At 31.8% G+C, this 24,373-nt stretch overlaps 3 protein-coding genes across 3 annotated transcripts; 1 reads left to right on the forward strand and 2 right to left on the reverse strand.

Moving 5' to 3' along the window:
* Positions 1-1,069: 1,069 nt before the first annotated feature.
* Positions 1,070-2,446, reverse strand: LOC130818598 (uncharacterized mitochondrial protein AtMg00810-like). Its single transcript, XM_057684761.1, has 2 exons — positions 2,228-2,446; positions 1,070-2,140 (listed from the first exon to the last, which is right to left on the reverse strand). Exons 1-2 carry the CDS (start codon positions 2,444-2,446, stop codon positions 1,070-1,072), a joined length of 1,290 nt encoding a protein of 429 aa, XP_057540744.1.
* A 6,589-nt stretch (positions 2,447-9,035) lies between these two features.
* Positions 9,036-20,037, forward strand: LOC130818929 (endoglucanase 8-like). The gene is made up of 7 exons (XM_057685207.1): positions 9,036-9,336; positions 9,994-10,404; positions 12,115-12,207; positions 13,610-13,771; positions 17,106-17,217; positions 17,408-17,571; positions 19,547-20,037. The coding sequence occupies exons 1-7, from the start codon at positions 9,124-9,126 to the stop codon at positions 19,868-19,870; spliced, it is 1,479 nt and encodes a 492-aa protein (XP_057541190.1). The 5' UTR covers positions 9,036-9,123; the 3' UTR covers positions 19,871-20,037.
* Positions 20,038-20,115: 78 nt separating this feature from the next.
* Positions 20,116-23,702, reverse strand: LOC130818928 (calcium-dependent protein kinase 17-like). The gene is made up of 8 exons (XM_057685206.1): positions 22,792-23,702; positions 22,487-22,630; positions 22,228-22,380; positions 22,013-22,128; positions 21,733-21,900; positions 21,514-21,641; positions 21,011-21,110; positions 20,116-20,451 (listed from the first exon to the last, which is right to left on the reverse strand). The coding sequence occupies exons 1-8, from the start codon at positions 23,486-23,488 to the stop codon at positions 20,353-20,355; spliced, it is 1,605 nt and encodes a 534-aa protein (XP_057541189.1). The 5' UTR covers positions 23,489-23,702; the 3' UTR covers positions 20,116-20,352.
* Between the last annotated feature and the right edge of the window lie 671 nt (positions 23,703-24,373).

Here is a 24,373-nt window from a genome sequence, read left to right on the forward strand (position 1 = left end):
TTAGAAAGGTTAGGAGAGGATCGGGCTGAAAGTCGGTTGAGCTGAAAATAGGCTATATTCCTATTAAAATGTATTGGATTTTAAATGGGTTTGAATATGAATTGAAAAAGGCCTTGCAACTGTAGAAATATGGGCTAAAAATGGGTTGAAGAATCACTAGTAGGGGGTGTTTAATGAGTCGGGCCTCCATTTTGAACCCATATCCAGCCTGTTAATTTAGAAGTGTATTGTAAGGGCAGAGTTGAAAATTAATCGAATCAAAAACATACTCAACTATAATCAAAATGAAGCGGGCTATAAAAGTACTTAATAAAAGTTGAAAACGGACCCTTTTAAATAGCATAATTAATATATAATCTAATTGTTATAAATGACAATGCCAATAGCGATTATTAACGTTTCTATAACTTATTACTATAAATGATAATTTCATTATTAAAAATTAATCAAATTATAATAATTTTAAGTAATAAACGTGGCTCGGATCGAGCTGGTCGGAGCTTTTAAAACCCGGCTCATATGCACTTGAGCTCGACCCGCCTCTTATCCAACCCATTTAACACCCCTAATCACCATCAATTCCCACATAAAATCACATGACCATGTGCGTACAGTAGTCATGTCTAGTAACTTTGCAATGCAGACTCTACTATTACTTTTCTCCATTAATATTAACAAAATTAAGAATTAATTAATTTGACTTAATATGCATTATAGATCATCTAAGAGCAAGATTGATTGTATTATACAATCTTCGTAAGAAAGAATCACAAGTCAGAGCTGTGTGCCTGTGCAACAACTGTGTTTTTAAGATTCCTCATTTGAATCAAAATTATATTTGTGCGTGACATTTAATTATGCAAATATGATACAATTGAGATTACACCAAAAATTGTGAGAGGTTACAGGAAGAATACAGCCATAGCATATTATGAAAAGAAGAGAAAGAAAGCATGTAAAGTGTTTGTCATTATTTCGTGGGTAAAAGGAAGGGTAAAACCCTTTTTTATATAAGTGTCTGTTGAAGTTGTTATAACAAACAATCCAGTCGGCAAGAAACCAAGAATTACTACAAAATGAGAAAACCGAAATACATTCTTATCAGCCCCTCAAACTTGGCTGGGGAAGACATGCCAAGTTTGGTTAACAAATGACGAAATTGAGCAGAAGGAATAACTTTAGTGAATACATCAACTAATAGGGATGAAGTGGGAAGGTATATCAACTGTAAAAGACCCTCAATGACCTTGTCACGGGTAAAGTGGCAATCAATCTCCAAGTGTTTGGTGCGTTCATGAAACACCAGATTCTGAGCAATATGAATTGCAGAAATGTTTTCACAATGTAGAGTAACAGGACGTAAGGAATGTAGACCAAGTTCCTCAAGAAGTCGAACAACCCAGACAACTTCGGAGCATGCACTAGCCATGGAGCGATACTCAGCCTCAGAGCAGGATTTGGAAACCGTGGCTTGCGTTTTAGACTTCCAACTAATGGGTGACCGTCCAAGAAGAAGAAAAAAACCAGAAATGGAACGTCTAGTTTCGGGGCATGCCCCCCAATCGGAATCAGAATACGCTTGGAGAGTTAACTGATTAGAGGCTAAAAGAAGAATGCCCTTCTCTAAGGTGGCAGATAAGTAACCAAGCGTATGTTTAACAACTTCAAAGTGTGCAGTAGTTGGGTTTTGCATATGTTGGCTAAGTGTTTGGACTACATAAGAGAGATCGGGACGGGTGTGAGTTAAGAAGTTTAATTTACCAACCAAGCTGTGGTATAAAGTGGGATTGGGTAATAAGGGAGAATCATTGGAGGATAGTTTGTGGTTTAAGGGAAGAGGAGTAAAATGTGGTGTAAGGGGAGAAATATCAGTATCTCTGAGCAGTTCCTTACTAAACTTTTGTTGAGTAACAATAATACCATTAGCAGAATATGTAAGCTCAAGACCAAGGAAGACACTCAATCGACCAATTAGGTCCTTTATATTGAAAATATTATGCAAATGAGACTTCAAGTGAGAGATGAGAGAAACATTTTTTCCAATAACGATGATGTCATCCACATATATGGCAACAATATTAATGGAATCATGAGCCTTGTGAGTGAATAAAGAATAATCCAGCTTTGACTGAGTAAAATCCTAAGAAATAAGCTAATTAGTAAGTTTGGCAAACCATTGGCGGGATACCTATTTTAGACCATAAACGGACTTGCGGAGCTTGCAAACCATATTAGGAGGATAAGATAAACCATTAGGCACTAACATATAAACATCTTCATGAAGATCCCCGCGCAAAAAAGCATTATTAACGTCGAGCTGATGTAAAGGCCATTTATGAGAAGCAGCAAGTGCAAGTATAGCCTTTGGCCACAAAACAATGGGGAAAATGGGGGAAAATGTCTCATGAAAATCAACTCCATATTCCTGTGTATAGCCTTTGGCCATAAGACAAGCCTTGTACCTTTCTAAAGAACCATCAGCCTTTAACTTGATTTTATAAACCCACTTGCAACCAACAGTTTTCTTGCCAATAGGAAGGGGAACAAGATCCCATGTATGATTAGCTTAAAGAGCTTGAAATTTAGTGTCCATAGCCTTAACCCACAAAGGATCTTGAGCTGCTAGTTTATAAGATTTGGGTTCAAGCCATTGACTGTGAGAGGATAATAGGGACTGGTGAGAAGCAGGAAGGGAGGTGAAATGAACTAGGTTGCACCAGTGAGTAGTGATACAAACGAAGTCCTGAAGAAGGGAGGGAGGTTTGTGTACACGAGTAGATTTGTATGTAGGAGCAAAAGGTAAGAAAGGTGCATGAGATAGATCAACAACTAAAGGTAAAGTAGGTGGAAAAGAGGAGGAAGTGAAATGGGAGAAATTAGAGGAGTCAGAAGAGGCTGGTGTAGTAGGAGATAGAGGACAGGAGGTAGAAGCTGGGGATACAGGAGACGATGTAGCATTAGTAGGTGGGGTAGGAACGTGTACAGGAGAATTAGTAGGTGGGGTATCATTAGTAGGGGAAATGAGAAAAGAAGTAGGTGGAAGAAAAGAGTCATCATAGTGGGGAATAGGAGTATGAGCTGGTAGATAAAAGGTAGAGAAAGGAAAGGTAGGAGGACTGGTAGAGTGATAAGGGAAATGATGTTCCTGAAAAAGTAACATCTCTAGAAAAGACTATGGAATTAGTGGTAGGGTTGTATGTTTTGTAGGCCTTTTGTGTAAGAGAGTAGCCTATGAAAATAGAGATGTCAGCTCTAGAATGCAATTTGGATCTATTATGTTTGGAAGTAGAGACAAAGCACAAGCAGCCAAAAGATTTAAGGTGAGAGAGATTGGGTTTTTCACCATATAGTTTTTCATAGAGGGAAGTATTACCCAAAACAGGTAAAGGGGATCCATTAATAAGGTAAACAACAATTTGAACACATTCACCCCATAAATAGATGGGGAGATTGAATTGAAAAGAAAGGGCATGAGCAACTTTTAATAAGTGTCGATGCTTGCGTTCAACAACCCCATTTGGTTGAGGGGTGTCTCGACAAGAAGTCTAATGAATAATACCATGAAGAAGGTAAAAGCGTTTAGAGTCACCGTCACCGAGAAGTTTGATAATGATTAGTGCGAATGGCCAGAATTTTTGAATGAAACTGAGTGTTCATATATGCATAAAAATGCTGGAAAAATAAAATGTAGTAAGACCAAGTGCAGTAAGCACAATCAACAAACTTCTTGTGTTTAAAACCAGGTGGATAACCATTAATCTTGAAACACCTCTCAATAGAATGACTATTAATATTGCAATGATCACAAAAATAGTTGGAGTTTCGATTGAAACCAACGCCAGGCTTATTCTTTGCATAAACTACAGAATCTTGAGAATGAGGCTTTTAGAAGCGATTAGTTTTATGAGATCTATCATAAAAATGCTTCTTATTGATGGCAAATGCTAAGGATTCAGAAGGAGAATTAGTATTGAGGCGAGTGAGTTCCTTGTGCTTTTACTCGATATAACATATGATAGGCGATGGAAACATGTGGAAGTTTAGGTAGCATGAGTATATTAGTTTTAATCGAATTGTACTGGTCATCAACCTTCATAAGAAAGCTCATGAGGTGTTGATCTTGTTGAAGCTTAAACACCTTTTTTGTTAAACCACAACTGCAACCTTTACAAGTACGTGTAGGTAAAGGATTAAGATTATCAAGTTCATCCCAAAGAGATTTCACCTTAATAAAATAGTCAATGATGCTCATATTGGCCTCTTGTGAAATATTAGACAATTCTTCATGTAGAGAGCAAATCTATGCGGAAGTAGAGACTCCAAATCGTTCCTCCAGATCAGTCCAAATCTCTGAAGCATATTTGTTATACATGACACTTTTGGCAACAACACAATCAAGCGAAGCAATAAGCCATCCAAGTACCATATTATTGCACCTCTCCCAAGCTTTCATATCTGAGGCATTATCTGATGGTTTAGGAAGTGTACCATCAACAAAGCGGAGTTTGTTCTTGGCTATTAATCCAATCATAACCGATCGCTTCCAATCACCAAAGCCATTGCCATCAAAAGGAGTGTTGACAAGTTTAGTACTAACATGGTCAGAAGGATGAAGATAGTATACTGATTCAGGTTTTTGAGTTAGATCAGTATAAATTTGTTGAGATACTTGATTATTAGATGAAACGTGAGCAGAGGTTTCAGTCATGGTGAAGAAAAGAAAGAAATAATGCAAGAAAGGAAAAAGACAGATATGTTATGCCGAAATAAAGGAGATGAAGAAGACATTACAAAAAATGGATAAACGAACCTATTTTTGCAACAAAGAACCTACTCTGATACCATGTAAGAGGTTAGAGGAAGAACACAGCCATAGTATATTATGAAAAGAAGAGAAAGATAGCATGCAAAGTATTTGTCATTATTCAGTGGGTAAAAGGAACGGTAAGACCCCCTTTTATACAAGTGTCTGTTGGAATTGTTATAACAAACAATCCAGCTGGCAAAAAACCAAGAATTACTATAAAATAAGCAAATCGAAATACATTCTTATCAAAAATATTACAATTTTTTGGGGGAAATGGGCCGGACCAAGCTAGGTTTTGGAGCCCGGCCCATTTTTAGCATATTTTGCCTTTTAAAAGTATGTATCCAATTTGACTTTTTTTTTTTACAATAGCCTAGTCTGTATCTGGCCCGCTAAACGCCCCTAGCGATTACTGGTTATTGCTCAGTTGGCCACAGAGATTATCCTAGCCCCTAGGGTTACAACTTCTCAACTTTTGGTTCTGCATTAGGCGTTGGAATACTCAAGTTGTCTTTTAATTGCTTGTCTTGATTTAGTCTAATATAGTTATAAATTATAATGTATAGATTTTTAGGCCCTTGTTTTCTTTAGATGGCGTTAATGCTTGTTTTTTTCAGAGCAAATTTTTTATGAAACAATCTCATTATATTGAGCTGTCCCAAATTCCTATCGTACCTTTTTTGAGTGTTTTTTATGATGCAACTTTAAGATTTTCTGCTTCTCGTTATGTAACTTGCAACTCTTATGCACATGAGATTTTTGGGACTAGATTATTGCTTGCCAACAACATGAGTGTCTCGATGATGAGGGTATGAGGAAAATGGTTACCAATATGATGGCAAAATATGACAAATATTATGGAAACATCGATAATATCAATATTTTAGTGTTTGTAGCTTCTCCTTGACCCTAGGCATAAGTGGAATTATGTTGATTGGATTGTGCGTGCTTCATATGATGCCACAAAAGCTACTCTTGTCACTAAAGATTAAAATGGTTTTTCAAAATTTGTTTGATTCTTATTCTTATTCTACGCCTCCACCAAAGACAAGTGGAGCTACTTCCTCCACTTTCACCTCTTCAACCTCTACCATTTTTACTCAAAGTGGGACTCAAGGAGTGGTGAAGGTGGACCTTATTGAACTAATGAATTCAAGATATCAAATGGAGACAGGTTGTTCATTAACCAATCTAAACAAAAGTGATTTGGATAGGTATTTAGAAGATGCATGTGAACCTCATGATTCTAACATTGATATTTTACTATGGTGGAAAGATTAAACAAAAAGGTATCCCATTCTTCAAAAGATGGCTAAAGATGTGCTTGCTATACCTATTTCTACCGTTGCTTCTGAATCGGCTTTCAGTGCTGGTGGTCGTATTCTTGATGATTTTCGAACATCATTGACTCCAAAGATGGCCGAAGCCCTTATTTGCGCACAAGATTGGCTTCATATTTCTAGAACTCCTTTAGCAATAGAGGAGAGTTTGCTTGCACTTGAAGAAATGGAGGAAGGTTAGTATAAATTTTTAATTATTTTTCAATTGATTATTTAATATTTAAGAGTAAAAATATTTTTCCTTTAACCTTATATTGTTCGACTGTTCGTGCTCTTGGTTTAGGTAATGCATTAACTTTGGAGCATTCGGAGCTCATAATCGATGAAACTCTTGACGTCGTTGAAGATGATTAATGGAGTTTGAAGTTTCAACTTATAAATTTTAATCGCTTGCTTTTAGTTTATGGAATTATGAGTTTATGGAATTATAGTTGTATTTCAATTAACTAATGGTTGTATTTTAATAGTTTATGACTAATCAAGTTAAGTATTTTAATATTATTTGAATTATATATAAAAAAAATGTTAAAAGAAATAAGGGGAAAAAAAATAAAACCGGGTCGGATCCGGAACAGAATTTTAAGTATCCGGAAAACCGGGTACCCGATTTTTCGGAACCGGGTCGACCCGGTATCCGGTTTTGAACACCCCTACATAAAAGAATGAGTATTTATTATTATTATTATTATTATTATTATTATTATTATTATTATTATTATTATTAAATGGGCACACAATAAAAAGAAAAAAGCCATCTTTCTAGAGGTGAGTTTTAATATTTCACAAGTTAGAAACTCACAATAAATAAGGTGGTGGTGTAGATATCACCTAACACTTTCTTTTACATGCTTTATCAATTAAGATCTTAGGTTTGTTGCAAGTATAATGAAATGTACATTTTAATTATTTTTTTATCATAACAACTCATAACTTTGAATAATAGCTAATAATTGTGTTTTATAGCATTTAAAATATGATAACAACTCATAAGTTTGAAACTTAAAGTTGAAAAGATAGGACAATTATTTTCCTTGGAATAAGAAATTGTGTTAAGAATGAGATTGAAGCATATTAGCTTTTTTGTGTTGGTGTGAAATGTTCCCAATCCCATGGGATGGAATAAGCTTAGATATATTAAAGTATTATCTGTTTATTCACTTAAACATGCAATGTATAGGAGGTGAGTTGACAAATTCCAAGAGGTGCCCATGTTCTCTTAATCGTAGTCTTGAATTTCTGTTGTTTCAATTATTAATAAATGGTTTTTATAATCAAATACTTCGTACAAGTACAAATTGTACAAGATCGAACCATACGGAAAAGATGCATGTTAGATCTTTTGATTTTGCCTTTTCAATTATTAAATACCACAAAAACACTTGTGACTCAATAGATGGAGCATCTGCTTGTTGAGCAGAATGTTTGAGATTCGATTTTTATTGGGTGCAGGTATCAGCTGAAGGATTTCTTAACTGCGCATTCTTTACTCCCTCATTGAAGGGAACGAGTATGGTTTGTTCGCATCTTTCAAAAAATAAAACCCACTCAGAATTCCGGCTTGTGCGGGATACTGGGAATGTTCTTTAACTTTTATTTGGAGCAAGTATCACTATCTCAAGAAAAGTCTTGCGTTTGATTTTTACTTATTCTTCTCCTCCCCTCAACATACCTTGTAATTCAAAAAAATGATCCTTAATTAATCACTTTAAATTTGTAAATAGTCATTTTAAGTTTATAAGTATTCACTCTAAAACTCTAAAAAGTAATTATGATCACTTTAAAACTGTAAGTTATCACTTTAAAGTTAAAAATAATCACTTTAAAACAGTGTATATATATATATATATATATATATATATATATATATATATATATATATATATATATATATATATATATATATGATGAATTAGTCCGATAAAAATAGTCTCACCTTGACATCTTTATATACAAATTAGGCCGATTCTTGTATAGGAACTATATAATTTTCGACTTGTGGATACTTGCAAATTAGGCCAATTCTAGTATAGAAATTATATATTATAAATGTAAGTGATCACTTTAACATTATATGTGATCACTTTAAAACATAAAATGTATATTAAGCTAATTTAATAGAGATGGTCTCACCGTGAGACCGTCTCATTTAAGAATTAGTGTTAAAAAAATATATTACTCCCTCCTATTTATCTATCTATCCCATTTATTTTTTATCAATATTTACTTATCACTCTTAATTTGTATTTTATTTATCTATAAGTTAAAACATAGTAATGTGGAATCTTATTTGATTTGTCACAGTAAAAGATTTATTAATGTCTAACTTTTTATAATTTTTAATAAAGAACCATTAGAGATATTAAAGATTAAAATGTTGTCTTGACAAGTGTGAAAAATTAAATGAAACTAATAGGTGAAATAATTATTAATATAAAAGAAAGATTATGATTCAATCCAATAACAAGTACAAAATACTAAGTAAAAATATTCAACAATAATCAATTAAACACAAATAACTAAATCAAACTTGAAACCCTACAAAAGAATGAGGATATATAGGTAATTAACGGTTATTTAAAAAAAATAGTAAATCACGTTATGTATACCTATTTTTTAGGAGGGCTTTCGAGATTTTTATTTTATCTTTTCTAATTTTATTTATTTTAATATTATTTATTTTATTATTTTATAATTATATGTAAATAAATTTATTGATTAGAATTTTCAAAAAAAATCATCATCAAGATAAAAACAGTCAAACATAAGGATGACTAAAAATCCTATCCATTCACGTTAATCCACGTGTCCACCGCAAATAAAACCATACTTTTAGTAGAATCCAATAAACCCAAGTTACTTCATAGATTTGCTATTCACTCAAACCCACTATAAAACCCAACTCCCATGACCCCAACTTCTTCACTAAATTCTTTCTCTCAGTTTTCCCATTTTCTTCAATCAAAACAAAAATAAAAAATGGCAGAAAGTCTTTCTTTCTCTTTCCTCATCATATTCTCTCTCCTCTCTGTATCCTCCATTGTAGAAGTATGTAATGCTCAGCATAATTACATGGATGCCCTTAGAAAGAGTATCCTTTTCTTTGAAGGTCAACGTTCTGGTAAGCTTCCTCCTGATCAACGCCTTCGCTGGCGCCGTGATTCTGCTCTTCATGACGGTCATTCCGTTGGAGTAAGTTCCTTTATTTTAACTCAAATAATTAAATTACTTCAATTCCAGTTAAAATGAGGTTTAAAATGGTCAAATATACTCAGCTTTACCTTTTTTTTTTAATTAGGAATGTACATTGTATTTTGAGGAAATATAATTATTTTGTTATATATCACATTTATTTGATATAATGTGATTAATCTTCCATAAAAAAGTTGTATTTTACTCTTTGTGACATATTGTGAGATGAAATATTATTTAATATGTGAGGAGAAATGACTAATGACCCACATTATTGTATAATATGATATGATGTGGGAGGTCATTAATTTTAGAGATTGTAATTTTAATAATGTGCTTGTATGTTAATCTTAATTTGTACTTTTGTTTAGAGGACTGTTAATTAAACCATTATTTAGCTTTTGAATATTTTGAATAATTTAAATGATGTAAAATCATTGATAAATGTATTTCAACTTGATATTACCAGATGAAGGAATTAAATTTGTTGTGCATTTTCTTCATGTAACTTTTAGTGGTATTATTTCTATTTTTAAAGTGTATAATTTGCTAATATTATAAACTATACTCTGTTTGTCTCATTTTTGCTAATAAAATTGTATAATATAGCAAATTTTAAAATTAAATAAGCTAATAAATTTTGTTTTATAATTTTAGAGGGATTTAACGGGTGGATATTACGACGCTGGCGATAATGTTAAATTTGGATTTCCTATGGCGTTTAGCGTCACACTTCTATCATGGAGTGTGATTGATTTCGGAAGGCTTATGAGGGGAGAGCTTTCCAACGCGCTTAAGGCAGTGCGTTGGGGAACCGACTACCTTCTTAAGGCTACTGCCGAAATGCCTAATCGAATGTACGTCCAAGTTGGTGATCCTTACTCTGATCATAACTGTTGGGAACGCCCTGAGGACATGGACACCTTGCGAACTGCCTATGCAATTGACCGAAACCACGCTGGATCAGATGTTGCCGGTGAGACAGCTGCGGCATTGGCTGCTGCTTCCATCGTGTTTAGGTCTCGTGATCGTGCTTATTCTCGCTTACTCCTTAGCCGTGCTATCAAAGTAAGTCTCTTGTCCTCTTAAATTTAGTATACCTAATTTTTGTATCGTTAAATTCACTGCATTAAATTTTTTAGTGACATTTTAAATAAAATTTAGCAAACTATTTAAAATGAAAAATGTATAATGAAGAATCATTTCCATCAAGTGGCTAAAAATTATATTATTATACTAGTCACTAGATAAAATTTGGATTTAAGTATTTAACACTTAATTTTTATTTGTAAAATGTTAAATGTACCTAGACAATAATATGTTTACGTGATATATAAATGAGATTTTGATTACTGACATAAGGTTAATTTGTTCAGTGGCGAACTGGCGCTCCATATCCTTAGGAATGGGAAAAGGAAGTTTACCTTTTATGAATCGTTTTTTGCTCATACACTAATTTATTTTTTAATGATAAGAAAATAATTAGTAATAATCTCATTAAACCATATTTTTGCACATATGTTCATATATGCAATTGATCAATGTACTCCACTCTCATTAAATTTGCCGTATTTATATTTTCAAAAGTTTTTTTTATAGTAAATGTAAATTTAGTGGTATGATGGATGTTTAGAAAAATACACTTTCCTATTCACTTTAGGAGTCACATTTGACTTTTCACGGATTTTAAGGAGAGTTAAAAGTGGGACCTTAAGGGTAGGAAAGAGAGTGGTATTATGGGTTTTTAATGTAAGGGAGGAAAATTAGTATGGATAATGGAGGGTATAATTGAAAATAGGATAAAGCTACTAAGGGCATAAAAGTCAAAAATCTATACCAAAAATAGAAATGAGACAATTAAGATGAGTTGACCATAAAAAGAAATGGGACACATAAGCTGAATAGGAGGATTACTATTTAGGTTGATAAAATTTGCCCATTAGATGTTTTCTTGTTAAGAGTAAAATTTACTCGATGCTAGAAACAACAAATGGAGTAATAGCTATTGGGCATGACCTAAAAGTTATTATGAACACTAAAACATCATCATGCAATTAAGAAAAGGGTTTGTTTTGGCGCGCGATCATCGGTTTCTTTTGTGTTATTGGCTTTATAACTAATTAAAGGAGCAAAAAGAAAAGAAAATGTTATAATTATCTCACAATGTAACATTTATTTAAAAAAAATTAATATCTATGAAAATTACTAATTAGGACAAACAATAAGATCGAAGAAAATGCACTTTAAATGCACATATCAAATTTAATCAATATAAATTAATCTTTGCAAATATTAAATAATCCAAATCACTAAGATTTAAATAGATCAGTTACGTACAAATTATATCGTTTGGAATTACTAGAGTGTTTCTAAACAAGGAGCGAAAGATACCCATTACAAGCTTAAATGAGATCTATCATTAAAATTATTTTGTTAAAATCTACAATAACCTTTGTCTCAAAAATATTGTAAATATTTATTTATACGAATCTATTATTTTTATAAACGTATTTCAGAACGGTGGTAATAATATTTGAATGAAAGGGTACTGTTTATAATCTCCAATCTCCGTCTGATAGTTAATTTTTTTCACACATGACATGTTATAATCAATTGCAAGTATTTAAGAATAGAGATAATAATATTTGAAACGTAAATGATATGATTATATTATATGAAAGTGGAAATTATAACAATTTTATTGAAATAATGGATAGTAAAATAGATGGAATTTGGTTATTGTTAGTAATGCGTAAGTTGGTGTTTGGTTGATTATAGGTGTTTGAGTTTGCGGACAATTATCGAGGTGCATACAGCTCAAGCTTGAAAAGAGCAGTTTGCCCTTTTTACTGTGATGTTAACGGCTACCAGGTTGGTTTTGTTTCTAAATTTCATTTGCATTTGCATGTGAACTCTTTCATTTTTTTTCCCGTTTTTCTGTTGTTTTTCGTACTCCCAAGATTCAACACTAAACTACTCCAAATTTGGTACACCACGTTCTAACGTTATGCTCTAGTCTTGTCACTTGTGCATGCCTTGTTAAAATCTTTTTTGGACTTTTTTTAAATAATAATTGATGTATTATTATATATACCATAGAGTAATTTATAATTTGTCTTATTTATTTTTATTTTATATATTTTTTACTTTATGTACTTATATACTTTTGTTATTATTTAAGGATAAAATCATAAAAATAATATTTTACTATCAATTAACTATTTTTTTAATATTTGTGTCAAGTCCAAATAGTGTATGTATTGCGAAACAAATATGGTGTTATTTGTTGAGGAGTAATGAGGATTTTTGACCATTGTTGGCACATTATTTAGGCTTGTTAGTTTATGCAAATAGGATAATTTGAAAATTAATTAAGTTGGTGAAAACTTTAAAAATAAAAGTACGTATTGAAATATAAGGCGTATATGTTTCATTAATGTCATTTTTAATTTTTGTAAATAAGCATAATATCAAACGTGAGTATATATTTGTTCAAGGAGTAATGGTGATCTTCGCTGATGATGTTAAGATTATGTTAGCAAATATGATAAAACTATTTTCATGCAAATATGTACTCTTAAAAAGATACTTGTATATATTTATTACTCTTTTTTTCCATTTGAAATAGCATTATTATAGGGAAAACTATTTTTTATATGCATATTACTAAATACTACGTTCTATTCTGCTTGAGTGTTTCTTTTGATTTTTGACACGATTTATTAATCACTTTTAAGGTGTATTTTATTTTTAATCTATTAGATATGACATAATTATTATGTTAGACTTTGTTTGATTTGTTTCAATACAAAATATTATTATAATGTCGACTTTTATACTTCCTCCGTTCTGATATTGTTGCTACATTTGCATGGGCACGGAGATTAAGAAAAGTGATTGACCTACACTGTAGCTGATTGTTTACTTTATAGAATATAGTATTTTATTAGAAAAAGGAAAAATAAGTTGTGAGGTTACTTTAACGAGTATAATATAGTATTTTATTATAAAGCATAGAGTATATAGTAGGATAAAAATAAGGGTAGGTAGAACTTTAAATGATTGTTTCATTACTAAAAACAGAAATGTAGCAAGTAATATGAAATTGCCAAAAATAAAAAATGTAGCGAGGAAGTAGTTTTTAATTATAGATAATTAAAGATATTAATAATAAAAATAGTGCACCGACAAATGTGCTCAGTCAAATGAAATAATTACGCCGAATAGAAAAGGAGCACTCCTATGAATTTACAAAGATGAGAGGTAAATGCAGGATGAGCTTCTATGGGGAGCAGCATGGTTGCACAAAGCCACAAGAAGGCGGGAATATAGAGAATATATAGTGAAGAACGAGGTGATATTAAGAGCTGGAGACACCATTAATGAATTTGGATGGGATAATAAGCATGCTGGGATTAATATTCTCATTTCTAAGGTACGTACACTCCCACTCTTTTATTATTCATACTACCCATCCTTTTTTCTTTATCTGTTTAATTATTTATACTTTCTTAATTACTTACGACTTTAGTCAATACTAGGACTAGGAGTATGAGTAATGTACTTCCTCAATAAATAAAGCGTCATTCTTGATGTAATTGTAAATACACAATCCTACTCATTTCACTTGTATTTATAACTTATCCCAACCAATCTAAAAGTAAATCCTACTCCTATCAACTTCCATTATTTGATTTACTGACGTGTTTAAAATAAACCTCTAATATGATATTCAACCGACTTAAAAAATAGATTTATAATTATGTAAAAACCAATGTAAACACAAACTCTGTTTTTAAATCGACTTGAAACATCCGGCTAAAGATCAACTTGATGATCCAAATAAACACCTCTAATCCACTAGCTAGCGTCATCTAAGTCATGACAATTAATTAGAATCTGCAAAGCGGTCTACGACAGAATTTTATTGTCAGAAGGCTCTAAAAATTTATTTTTATATTATTAATTTATTTTTAAAATTATTGAAATATATTTATACCATTTTATACTAGAGTAACTAAATAATAAAGTGTGAAATATATCAAAATTGGTGGGATAGACAATTTACATGTAGTAGATCTCCTAAAAGGTTGAATAGGTGGAATTAGCAGTTTATAAATAGTGTTAAAAAGTCCTAAATCCAAGCTGGAGCGACGGAATTGTTGTCCTAATGCAATGAGACATTATTCTTCTTGTCCTGTGAAAATTATTTAGGCCTAGGGGAACTACGTTTTGTAGGACCCAATCTTAGCCAATCACGTGATTCTGGGAATATCTCACATCTTGTTATATTGGTATCGGGTTTGGTTTTCTCATGGGCTACAATTCTTTTGTGGGTCCAACCCCATTTGTATCAAATACTCCGATTCCATTTTCTCGTTTCTGCCAATTTAATTTCCATTTAATATTTATTGTTTCTATAAAGAGTTTTTTTTATTTTTATCATAAATTTTGAATAAAATAATTTTATTTATCTTCATTTTAATATTTTAATAATGCTTTTGGTTATTACAAATCTTTCAATATTTTCATTTCAATATTTTTATATTTTTTATGGACCCTAACAGTATAAAAATATTTTTTACTAGTTGTGGTTCTTATATTTTTTTCACTAATCTTCTTTTATTATTTTTATCCTGTTTATGGTCCCTATTTTTCCTCCATCATATTTATTATTCAATAAAATAATATATCTACTATCTAAAATATTATATTTTTCTTAATTTCCGTAAACATTTCTTATGGAAATTTTATTAAGGAACGGGGTAAGTACTCTTTATTTTTTAAAGAAGTTTTCACAAAAAATATTTATGAGAATTAAAAAAAATTAAGTAAATTGAAATGTACGCTAACATAATATAATGATTAGTACTTTTTCTTTTTTATTTTTTTTAAACTTAAATATTGGACCAATCCATTTTAAACCGTATCACAGTGAGACGGTCTTATTGAAAAATTTGTTAAATACAAATATACAATATTCTAGAATGTAGTCTGATTAAATATCCATTTGTCGTTTTTATACTATTTATTTTTTATTTCATTATTTATAAATTAAAACATATTTAACTAAGATTTTAGTCAATTAGTCTTAATGTAAACTTTTTAACATTAACTTTTTATAATTTATAAATAAATATAATTAGAAATCCTTAGAATTTAAAGTTGTGTTTTCATTGAAATAGAAAAATTAATTATTATAATAAATGAGTAAAATATTAGATAATTAGTCAAAAAGATGACCGAATGAGAAGAATCTGTGTAGATATGATTGCACATGAAATTCATTGTGATTTTGATGAGATCATCATGTAAATTTGTTCTTTGGACAATAGTTGGAGTATTAGACCAGTTGTTAGTACATCTTGGATTTAAATATTTTTGGTGTTTTTTAATTTTTATGTTTCTCTAGCATAATTCTCACATAATATGATTGATATAACAATTAAAAAGAACAAATGAATTTTGTGTTAGCTCAAATAATACTACCTCGAGTTTTAGTATCGAGAAATTTTTTATTTTTCAACGTGTAGAATTTTAAACGTAAAAGTCTATAAAAAATTAGAGATGCATGCTCTATTTCTCTAGTCTAATAAAATTGAATTTTAATTTTATGTTCTAGTGTGCAACACAATATTGTGTAATTTATGACGTCTGTGTGGTCTTTGATAAAACAAAAAACACAAATGAAATATGAGGATAAGATTAAAAAAATATTAAAATTTATTTTGAAAAAATAAAGATAAATTAAATGAAATAACTCAGTAAAAAATCAAATAATTAAATTAAAAGGACCTAAAGTGTATCTAAATTTGGTGCTAAGGATAATCAGACGATGGTATTTTTAATTATATAAAAGATTGTGCAAATGCAGCAAACATTTGTATTGGTATACCCAAAAGCCAAATTTTCCGATTGGTATTTTTTGGAAATTCTATAAATTCATAAATATTTTAGACTATAAATTAAATAATATAAAAATAATCTATGGAATGGTGAAAATAGCTGGCAGAAGCATGTGGCAAAGGCTGAAAAACACAGATGAAAAATGCAGAACTTCCCATTCTGGCCATTAACTTCTGCTTCATTGTTATATGTTTGACTTGTTTAATTAAGGCCCTTTCTCTTTTTACTTCTGTTTTTAGACATTGTCTTTTCAATTTTCATTATTATACTGTTGCTCCCACAACTTCACTGCCACCTAAAGAAAATGGGTTCAAGTGAACCCAACAAGGAAAACAAATTTCTAGTCTTTAGATATGATTAAAAGAAAATGGGTTCAAAGTTGTGATTATTTTGGTAATTTTTTTATGATTAATGTAAATTAAATGCATAATTTTTGTCTAGTCGTTTATATTTAAAGTTATACATAAATAAAACACAAATTCTTGTGAGAGACGGTTTCTTTGAGAGATCACTTTTAACTAATTCGGTCCCATTATATGTTTTTTAAAATATTGTAATTAGGCATTAAGAATGATGTAAGTAGATATTTAAAATGTTGAAAGTAGGCATTGAGGATACAGTAATTAAGCATTAAGGATAAGATAAGTAGGCATTAAGAATTAGATAAGTAGGAATTAATTTTTAATGGGGCTAGGCTTGAGATACGTTTCTCAAAGAGACAATCTCTCAAGAGAATAACTGATGTTTCTTGTATAGTAGTTGCAATATATAAAATACTATAAATTGATAAACAATATAAAAGTTAGTTTGAATGCAACTAAAAAATGGATGAAGTTTATATTAATGCGATCGTCATTATCTAGGAAGTGCTAATGGGAAAGGCCAATGACTTGAGAAATTTTAAGATCAATGCTGATGGTTTCATATGTTCAGTAATACCAGGTGTCGCCAATCCACAAGTCCAATATTCTCCAGGTAAGGCTCCAAATAATTTCAAGTAAAAACCTCGAAAATAGGTTAAAATTTGGTTGTTTCACTTGGCAATATATATATATATATATATATATATATATATATATATATATATATATATATATATATATATATATAGAAAAATGAAGTATTAAAATAGGGCATATTACATTGTTACAAATGATGGTAATAGGTGGACTGATCTTCAAGGCCGGAGGGAGTAACATGCAGCATGTAACATCCCTATCTTTCCTGCTTCTAGCTTACTCTAACTATCTAAGTCACTCCAATCACCAAGTGCCATGTGGCGGAATTTCAGCTTCTTCTGCTCTTCTTAAACAGTTGGCCAAACGTCAGGTAAATACATTTTATTTCTTGGATTCTTTTACTTTTCTTAAAACGTTATAACGTTATGGCATCTTCATCCATTTGCAATCTCTATATTATCATCCATTCTTGTACATATATGAAAAAAATTAATAATTAAAAAATATATTTTTTTAAATTTTTAACCCATTGGATTGTCCCGAACCCAATTCAAACTTAACAAGACTTGATCCGAAACTGATTTGACTCGAAAATGATACACCCTAATGGCTTATCTTTTCAATCCACATTGATTTCTCATAAAAGTTTTAATTAAAATTGGAAAAAAAAATTACAATAGAAAGTCTCTTAAGTGAATTTAGCTAATTGGATAATTGTTAGAATAATTAACAGAGGGAAAATAATCGAGCCAGTTTGAATATAAGAAGTCCTCTTAGTGTACCTTTTGTGTCTTTAACCTCTTGCTTTTCTCGTTTCCTTTCTTTTAGTTCTTTGTTTTCTTTTTGTAGTGGGTTCTCAGTTTTATTTACAGGCCTTTTAGTTATCTTTCACGTGTATCTACGTCTCTTTATCTTCCTCGAGTCGGAGGTCTCTTTTGGCTGGCGCTCTCCTTTAGAGGTATGAGTTGCCGCCGTCTTTCCCTCCCCATACCCTATCCTTAGTTTTCTATGAGCGGGAGACACTGAATTAGATAATGATAATGATCGATATTAATCATGATAATTATCCATTCAAATCATGAAACTATATTATCATGTGACTCAATTATTAAAAATGAGTCGATTAATCTAATAATAGTAAGTCATATAAGTCAAAAATATATAATTAGCACCATGAAAAATTAACATTACAACAATAAGTAGTATCACATGTTAATTGTTACATTTATACACTTATGCTTACTTAATTAGTTCATCATGGGAAAAAGGACCACATGAGAATAATTGGTAGACATCAACATTAAATCCAATCATAATCCTCCAAAGTCAAGGCATCTACTCCTATCTACCAACTGTACCACTTCATAGCTAAACTATTAGCCGATGCCTTCCTTTGTTACCCCTTCACTTTAAGGGCACTTTTCATCGCATGACAACGGATAGCTTTTTTTTCGACTTTATATACACTTCCCATGATCTCTCATGTCATGCCCTTAATGTGTAGGGGATGTATAGTGAATAATATAATAAATTTTTTGTTTTTTATTATTGAATATTTGAACTAATTTATTAAAAAATACTTATAACTCATATTGTTTAGTAAAAAATGTAAATTATATTTATATTTAATTTAAATTAATGTCACTTAGACATGAAAATAAATTTTTAGACCCTAAAAAATCATTGGCCCTCGGCGATAGCCCGCTTTACTCTTACTAATCGACGATCATGGCCATGTATATATCTTTGATCCACTTTTGGAACTCTATCACATTTATTCATACAATTTCGTGTGATAATTAAGAACTAAACAATGTCATTAGTTGTCAATTAAGTATGTTAGTCTATTAGTGATAAGTTTTTACATTCTTCAATTTTGATGTTGAGTCGTAAATCACTTTTATTATTACCTAAAATATTTGACAAATACAGACCTTTTTTAGATGTTGTAAAAATAGTATAGGTAATTATTATTTTGGATTTGTGAGTATTGATTTTAAATAAATTTTCAAATAAAATTGTCTCACAGTGAGACTATTTTTGTTTGATAGACTCAATGTACATTTATAGTTTCAAACTGATTAATTATAACCTAAAAGTAATTACTTATATTTTTGAATTATCTTAACGTGATAGTTGGAAAAATAAATTAATTTTTTAAATCTTTTAAATAATAAAATGATTTCATACAAAACTTGCTATAATTTTAAAATTCATAAGTTGTTTAGATTGAAATTATGAGTGATGATATTATTGGGTTTTCTAGCATTTTTGGAATGAGTCAAAGGTAATGTTGAATTGGGTAATTGACCTTTTGTTTGGTGGTATTGATTGATGAATGGCAGGTGGATTACATTCTAGGTGATAATCCATTAAGGATGTCCTACATGGTGGGTTATGGCCCACGCTATCCTCAAAGGATTCATCACAGGGGTAGTTCTTTACCATCAGTCCGTGTTCATCCGGCCCACATTGGTTGTAAAGCAGGCTCTCGATATTTCCTAAGCCCAAACCCGAATCCAAATAAATTAGTTGGAGCTGTTGTTGGTGGGCCCAATGTTACAGATGCTTTTCCAGATTCTAGGCCATACTTCCAAGAGTCCGAGCCCACAACATACATTAATGCTCCTCTTGTGGGTCTTCTAGCCTACTTTTCAGCCCATCCTTGATTTCTATTGAATTTTCTTTAAAAAGGGAAAAACTATAAATGGGAAAAGAGATTTATAAGGTAGGGCAAGTTATAGAGGTGAGCAAATTGCCACCCTATGTAATTGTATCATGTCTCAAATCTTGCTAATTATTAATGGATCAAAAAATAGAATGTTTCATTTTGTCATTTTGTCTCATCTCAATCTTATTTCTTGTTTTGTTGATAGACGATTCTTCAAGTCATGTTGAATTTTTGTTGTCAGAATTCAACGAAACGAATAATAAGGATATAAAAGAAACTAATCCTAAGCATTAATTACAAATGAGGTGGATTACGCGAGTTTACACTTTGCACAAGAAATAAAATAAAGTACAAAAGAAAATAAATAGAATAAGCACCCTAATGATATGATTCGAAGTAACACTCCCCCAAAAGAAAGCTCACATGTTTATCTAGTACAATGATCTTAGCCCTCCCTTCACCCGGGATTTATGAAGTCGTTTATATGGCCATACTGCGTCTCTTCTTCAAGTTTCCTCCTACCTCGGGATTTCCTTTCTTCATCATAGCTACAAACTCATCGTAGTTGATACGGCCATCCTAAAAAGGCGGGAAAAACAATTCATTAACAATGGATGTTTGCTTCAAAAGGAAAAGCACAAAATCTTGGGTGAGACGCGTCTTATTGGGCTGGCCTAATTATATATATATATATATATATATATATATATATATATATATATATATATATATTTACCAATTTTATAAATTAAAATGTCATTTTCAAGAGTTAAAAAATCTATTTGAAGACTTGAGATCAATTTCAAGGATTTGAAATCGACATTTTAAGTTATGGAATCTGACAATTTTAAGACTTAAAGACCAAATTAAAGACTTAAAACATCAATTGCAAAACTTAAAATTCTCATTTTAAATTTAAAGTAGAATGACTCAAACATTTAAATTGTTATTAAAAGCTTTGTAATTGCCCTTTTAAATCTCAAAATTAGCTTTTTAAGTCTTAAATTTATCTTTTTAAGTTTTAAAATTAATATGTTAGAATTTTTTAAAAATACTATTGAGCCGAGACCAGTTGCATGGCTTAGGCCGTCTCACAATAGGAAAAGTGATCATGCTTTTTCTTACACACATCACTTACATTATCACCATCCACTTCTGATACTATTTCCTTTATGTCCCTTCCATCATGCATGCCAAACTCTTGTAGAGCTTGCTCTAGCTCTTCAATTGTGATATACCTAAATTGAAATTTGTAGAAATGTAAGAACAAGCTCTTCGCTTTAAAACCGACTACGAACACTCTAATGCTTTTTGAGTCCCAAACATTTTACTACACAAGTTTTTTACTGCTTGAAACTAATTTTTAAAGATGATGTTTCTTGATCGCAATTGGTTTGGCTGAATCAAGTATAGATGATCGGTTATAGTCTGACTTTTGGGGTTTTGATTGATTATTTATAATGTGTGGGCTTGGTTGGGTTGGCTAATTCAAGCTAGGCTTTTTGATAGGGTGAATTTTGATCACCTTTAATCAAAGGAATTTATGTTATATGTTGTTCATGCTTGTTGTTTAGACTGTCCTCGGAACAATTTTTGCGAAACTTTTGTGTATAAAAAAATGTCGATATAATGTATGATTACCCGCTATTGTCTTTGTCAAAATACTGGAATGCTGTATACAAATGTTCTTCTCTATCCATTCTGTTCATATGCATTGTTGCGGTGATAAACTCTTCATAGTCTATAGTTCCATTTCCATCTGCATCCGCCTGTTGTTTGCCAATGAACGTTAGAATAATTTCTCACTCTTCAACATCTTTATTTATGGAAAGCATGAATGAAAGAAAAGAAATTACTCACAGCTTCCATCAATTGCTTGACCTCCATTTCAGATAACTTGGTCCCTTGTTTTGACATGCCTTGCTTTAGCTCTTCGAGAGTTATAGTCCCGCTGTTATCAGTGTCCATGCTCTTAAACATCTCTTTTAGTCCCATGATTTCTTCCTCCGATAGGCACCCCGCGATAACCTAACTCGTTATATACATCTTTTTTCAGATCTATCAAGGGATGTACAAGTTTTCAAGAGAGTATAAAAGCGAAACAGAGAAAAAAGCTCGAGATTAGGAACAATGTACTTACCCGTAGAGCAACTTTTTTAAACTTGTTCATTGCTCTAAATTGTTTTAACCTATCTAGTACGGCATTGTCAAGGGGAGTATCAGGAGCTTCTCCATCCTCCTTAATCCATGGATGATCTGACAAAGAAATCGAAAGTCATTAGAATTGCAGATGCTAAGGACTTGCGATATTTAAGGAACGAAATAAAGAAGTAAAGTATTTTCTGAGCAACTTACTTAGAACTTGATAAGCTGTAAGCCTTTGTTTAGGATCAGAGTTCAACATTCTCCTGACAAGATCTTTTGCTTGGGGTGAAAGTGAAGGCCAAGGATCAGTTGTGAAGTCGATATGACCCCTTAAAATTGCATTGAATATACCATGTTCGGTTTCTGTTAACACAAAGATCCCATTTCAATTTTTGAGTTCATGATTGCACGTAGAATTATGAGTCCTGCTAATTGCCTAGGCACCTAACAGGGATAACAGTGAAATTACCTGCCCAAAAGGGTGGAACTCCACACAATAGAATGTATAGCATGACACCAACACTCCATATATCTACTTCAGGTCCATATTTTCTCTTCAAAACTTCTGGTGCAATGTAGTATGCACTCCCAACAATGTCCTTGAAGGTATCCCCTGTATAAAGAAATAAGACATAATAGAAGAAAAATATAAACATTGATCACCATTATCGAAATTTAGTCACAAAGTAGCAAATTCTAAGGAACGGTCATCAGGGTCCTTTTTTTCTCCTTTTAAGTTGATATTTTCAACAACTTTTGCATTTGTCGATTTACCTGATTTGTAAAAGACTGACAGACCGAAATCGGTGGCTTTGAGGGGGGAGTTCTCATCTTTACTCAAGAGAAGGAAGTTCTCGGGTTTGAGATCACGATGAATGACACCCATGGAATGACAAGTATGGACGATTTGAACGATGGTCCTAAGCAACGAAGCAGCAGCACGTTCAGAGAAATGGCCCTTGGCAATGATACGATCAAAGAGCTCCCCACCAGCACAAAGCTCCATAATCAAATGCACCGAGTGCTTGTCCTCATACGCACCCTTAAGCTCCACAATGTTAGGTTGACCTGTTAGATGGTGCATGATCTGAACTTCTCTTCTAACATCTTCAATATCCTCTTTATTCACAAGCTTTCTTTTTGCAATGGTTTTGCACGCGAACTGCTCTCCTATTTGCCTATGAGTCACCAAATGCGTTACACCAAATTGCCCCCGACCTAGCTCCTTTCCGAAGCTGTACATAGACTTGACATCCTCCATGGGCCGGCCTAATACAGGGCCATTTTGTGCTGCTTTGGATTTCTTGTCAGTTCGTGCGGGGGAGGCTGAAGGAGGTATAGCCCGAGTGGAGGACTCCAGTTTGTGGGTACTAGGAGCATTATTATTATTGCCAGAAGTGGAGACACCGCCCTTTTGATCATCAAGGGGTTCATCAGGGGCTGTGTTGCCTCGAGGGCAACAATTGCCCATGGGAGAAAGGCAGGAGAAAATAGAGATTAAGGAGATGATGCTTAAAAATGGAGGGTGGGATTGGGGTTTCGGAGAGTAGGACAGAAACAAACAAAAAACAAAAAACAAAAAAACTAGATTTTCTTGACAAAAGAACAGGGAAGATACAGGTTGGATTGAAGGGAAAAATGCAGGAAAAAGGCAGGGGTTGATGATGAGAAAATATAGGAGAAACTTTTTTTTTTCGTGAAATGTGTTGAAAAATGGTGATTTTCTTTGAAAGCTTAGAAAAAAGAAAATAGAGGCCTAGAAATTGATTAAGGAAATAGAGGCCTAGAAATTGATTGAGGAGGATTTCGCGGGCATCTTTAATGGTTTTTTGGAATCTTATTTTGTTATTAACCGTTATTTTGGGATATGACTTCATCTACATCTTTTACTTAAAAAATTCTAGTATGAACTTAATCCATATAAATATTAGAGTGGACCAACTCTTACCCTCCATTTCAGTCTTTCATTCTATTTTGACAATTCAACTTTCCCTGGTATATACAATGAAGATAAACTTTGTAAAATTAATAGTTTCGACAGGATTTTATGCAGAAATTTGTCGGAAAATTTTTCATTATGGTTGTTGCATTACACTTTATTACACTTTGTAAAATCTTTCAAGTGAATAGCACATTAATTCTATTACACATTTAATATATATATATAATATGAAAAATTAGATCTTTTAGTATACAATGTTGATTTATCGATTATTTTATTTAAGTTTTTCATGTAAGCTAAATTATTTCATAGTATTTCAATCGTTGAGTGTGTTTACTAATTATGTTTACATGATTTTGGATTAGAGCCATTTAATCATCGCAACTCATGCATTTTGTTTTACTAATATTATGT

Source organism: Amaranthus tricolor, chromosome 7, assembly GCF_026212465.1.
Source record: "Amaranthus tricolor cultivar Red isolate AtriRed21 chromosome 7, ASM2621246v1, whole genome shotgun sequence".
NCBI classification, from domain to species: Eukaryota; Viridiplantae; Streptophyta; class Magnoliopsida; order Caryophyllales; family Amaranthaceae; genus Amaranthus; species Amaranthus tricolor.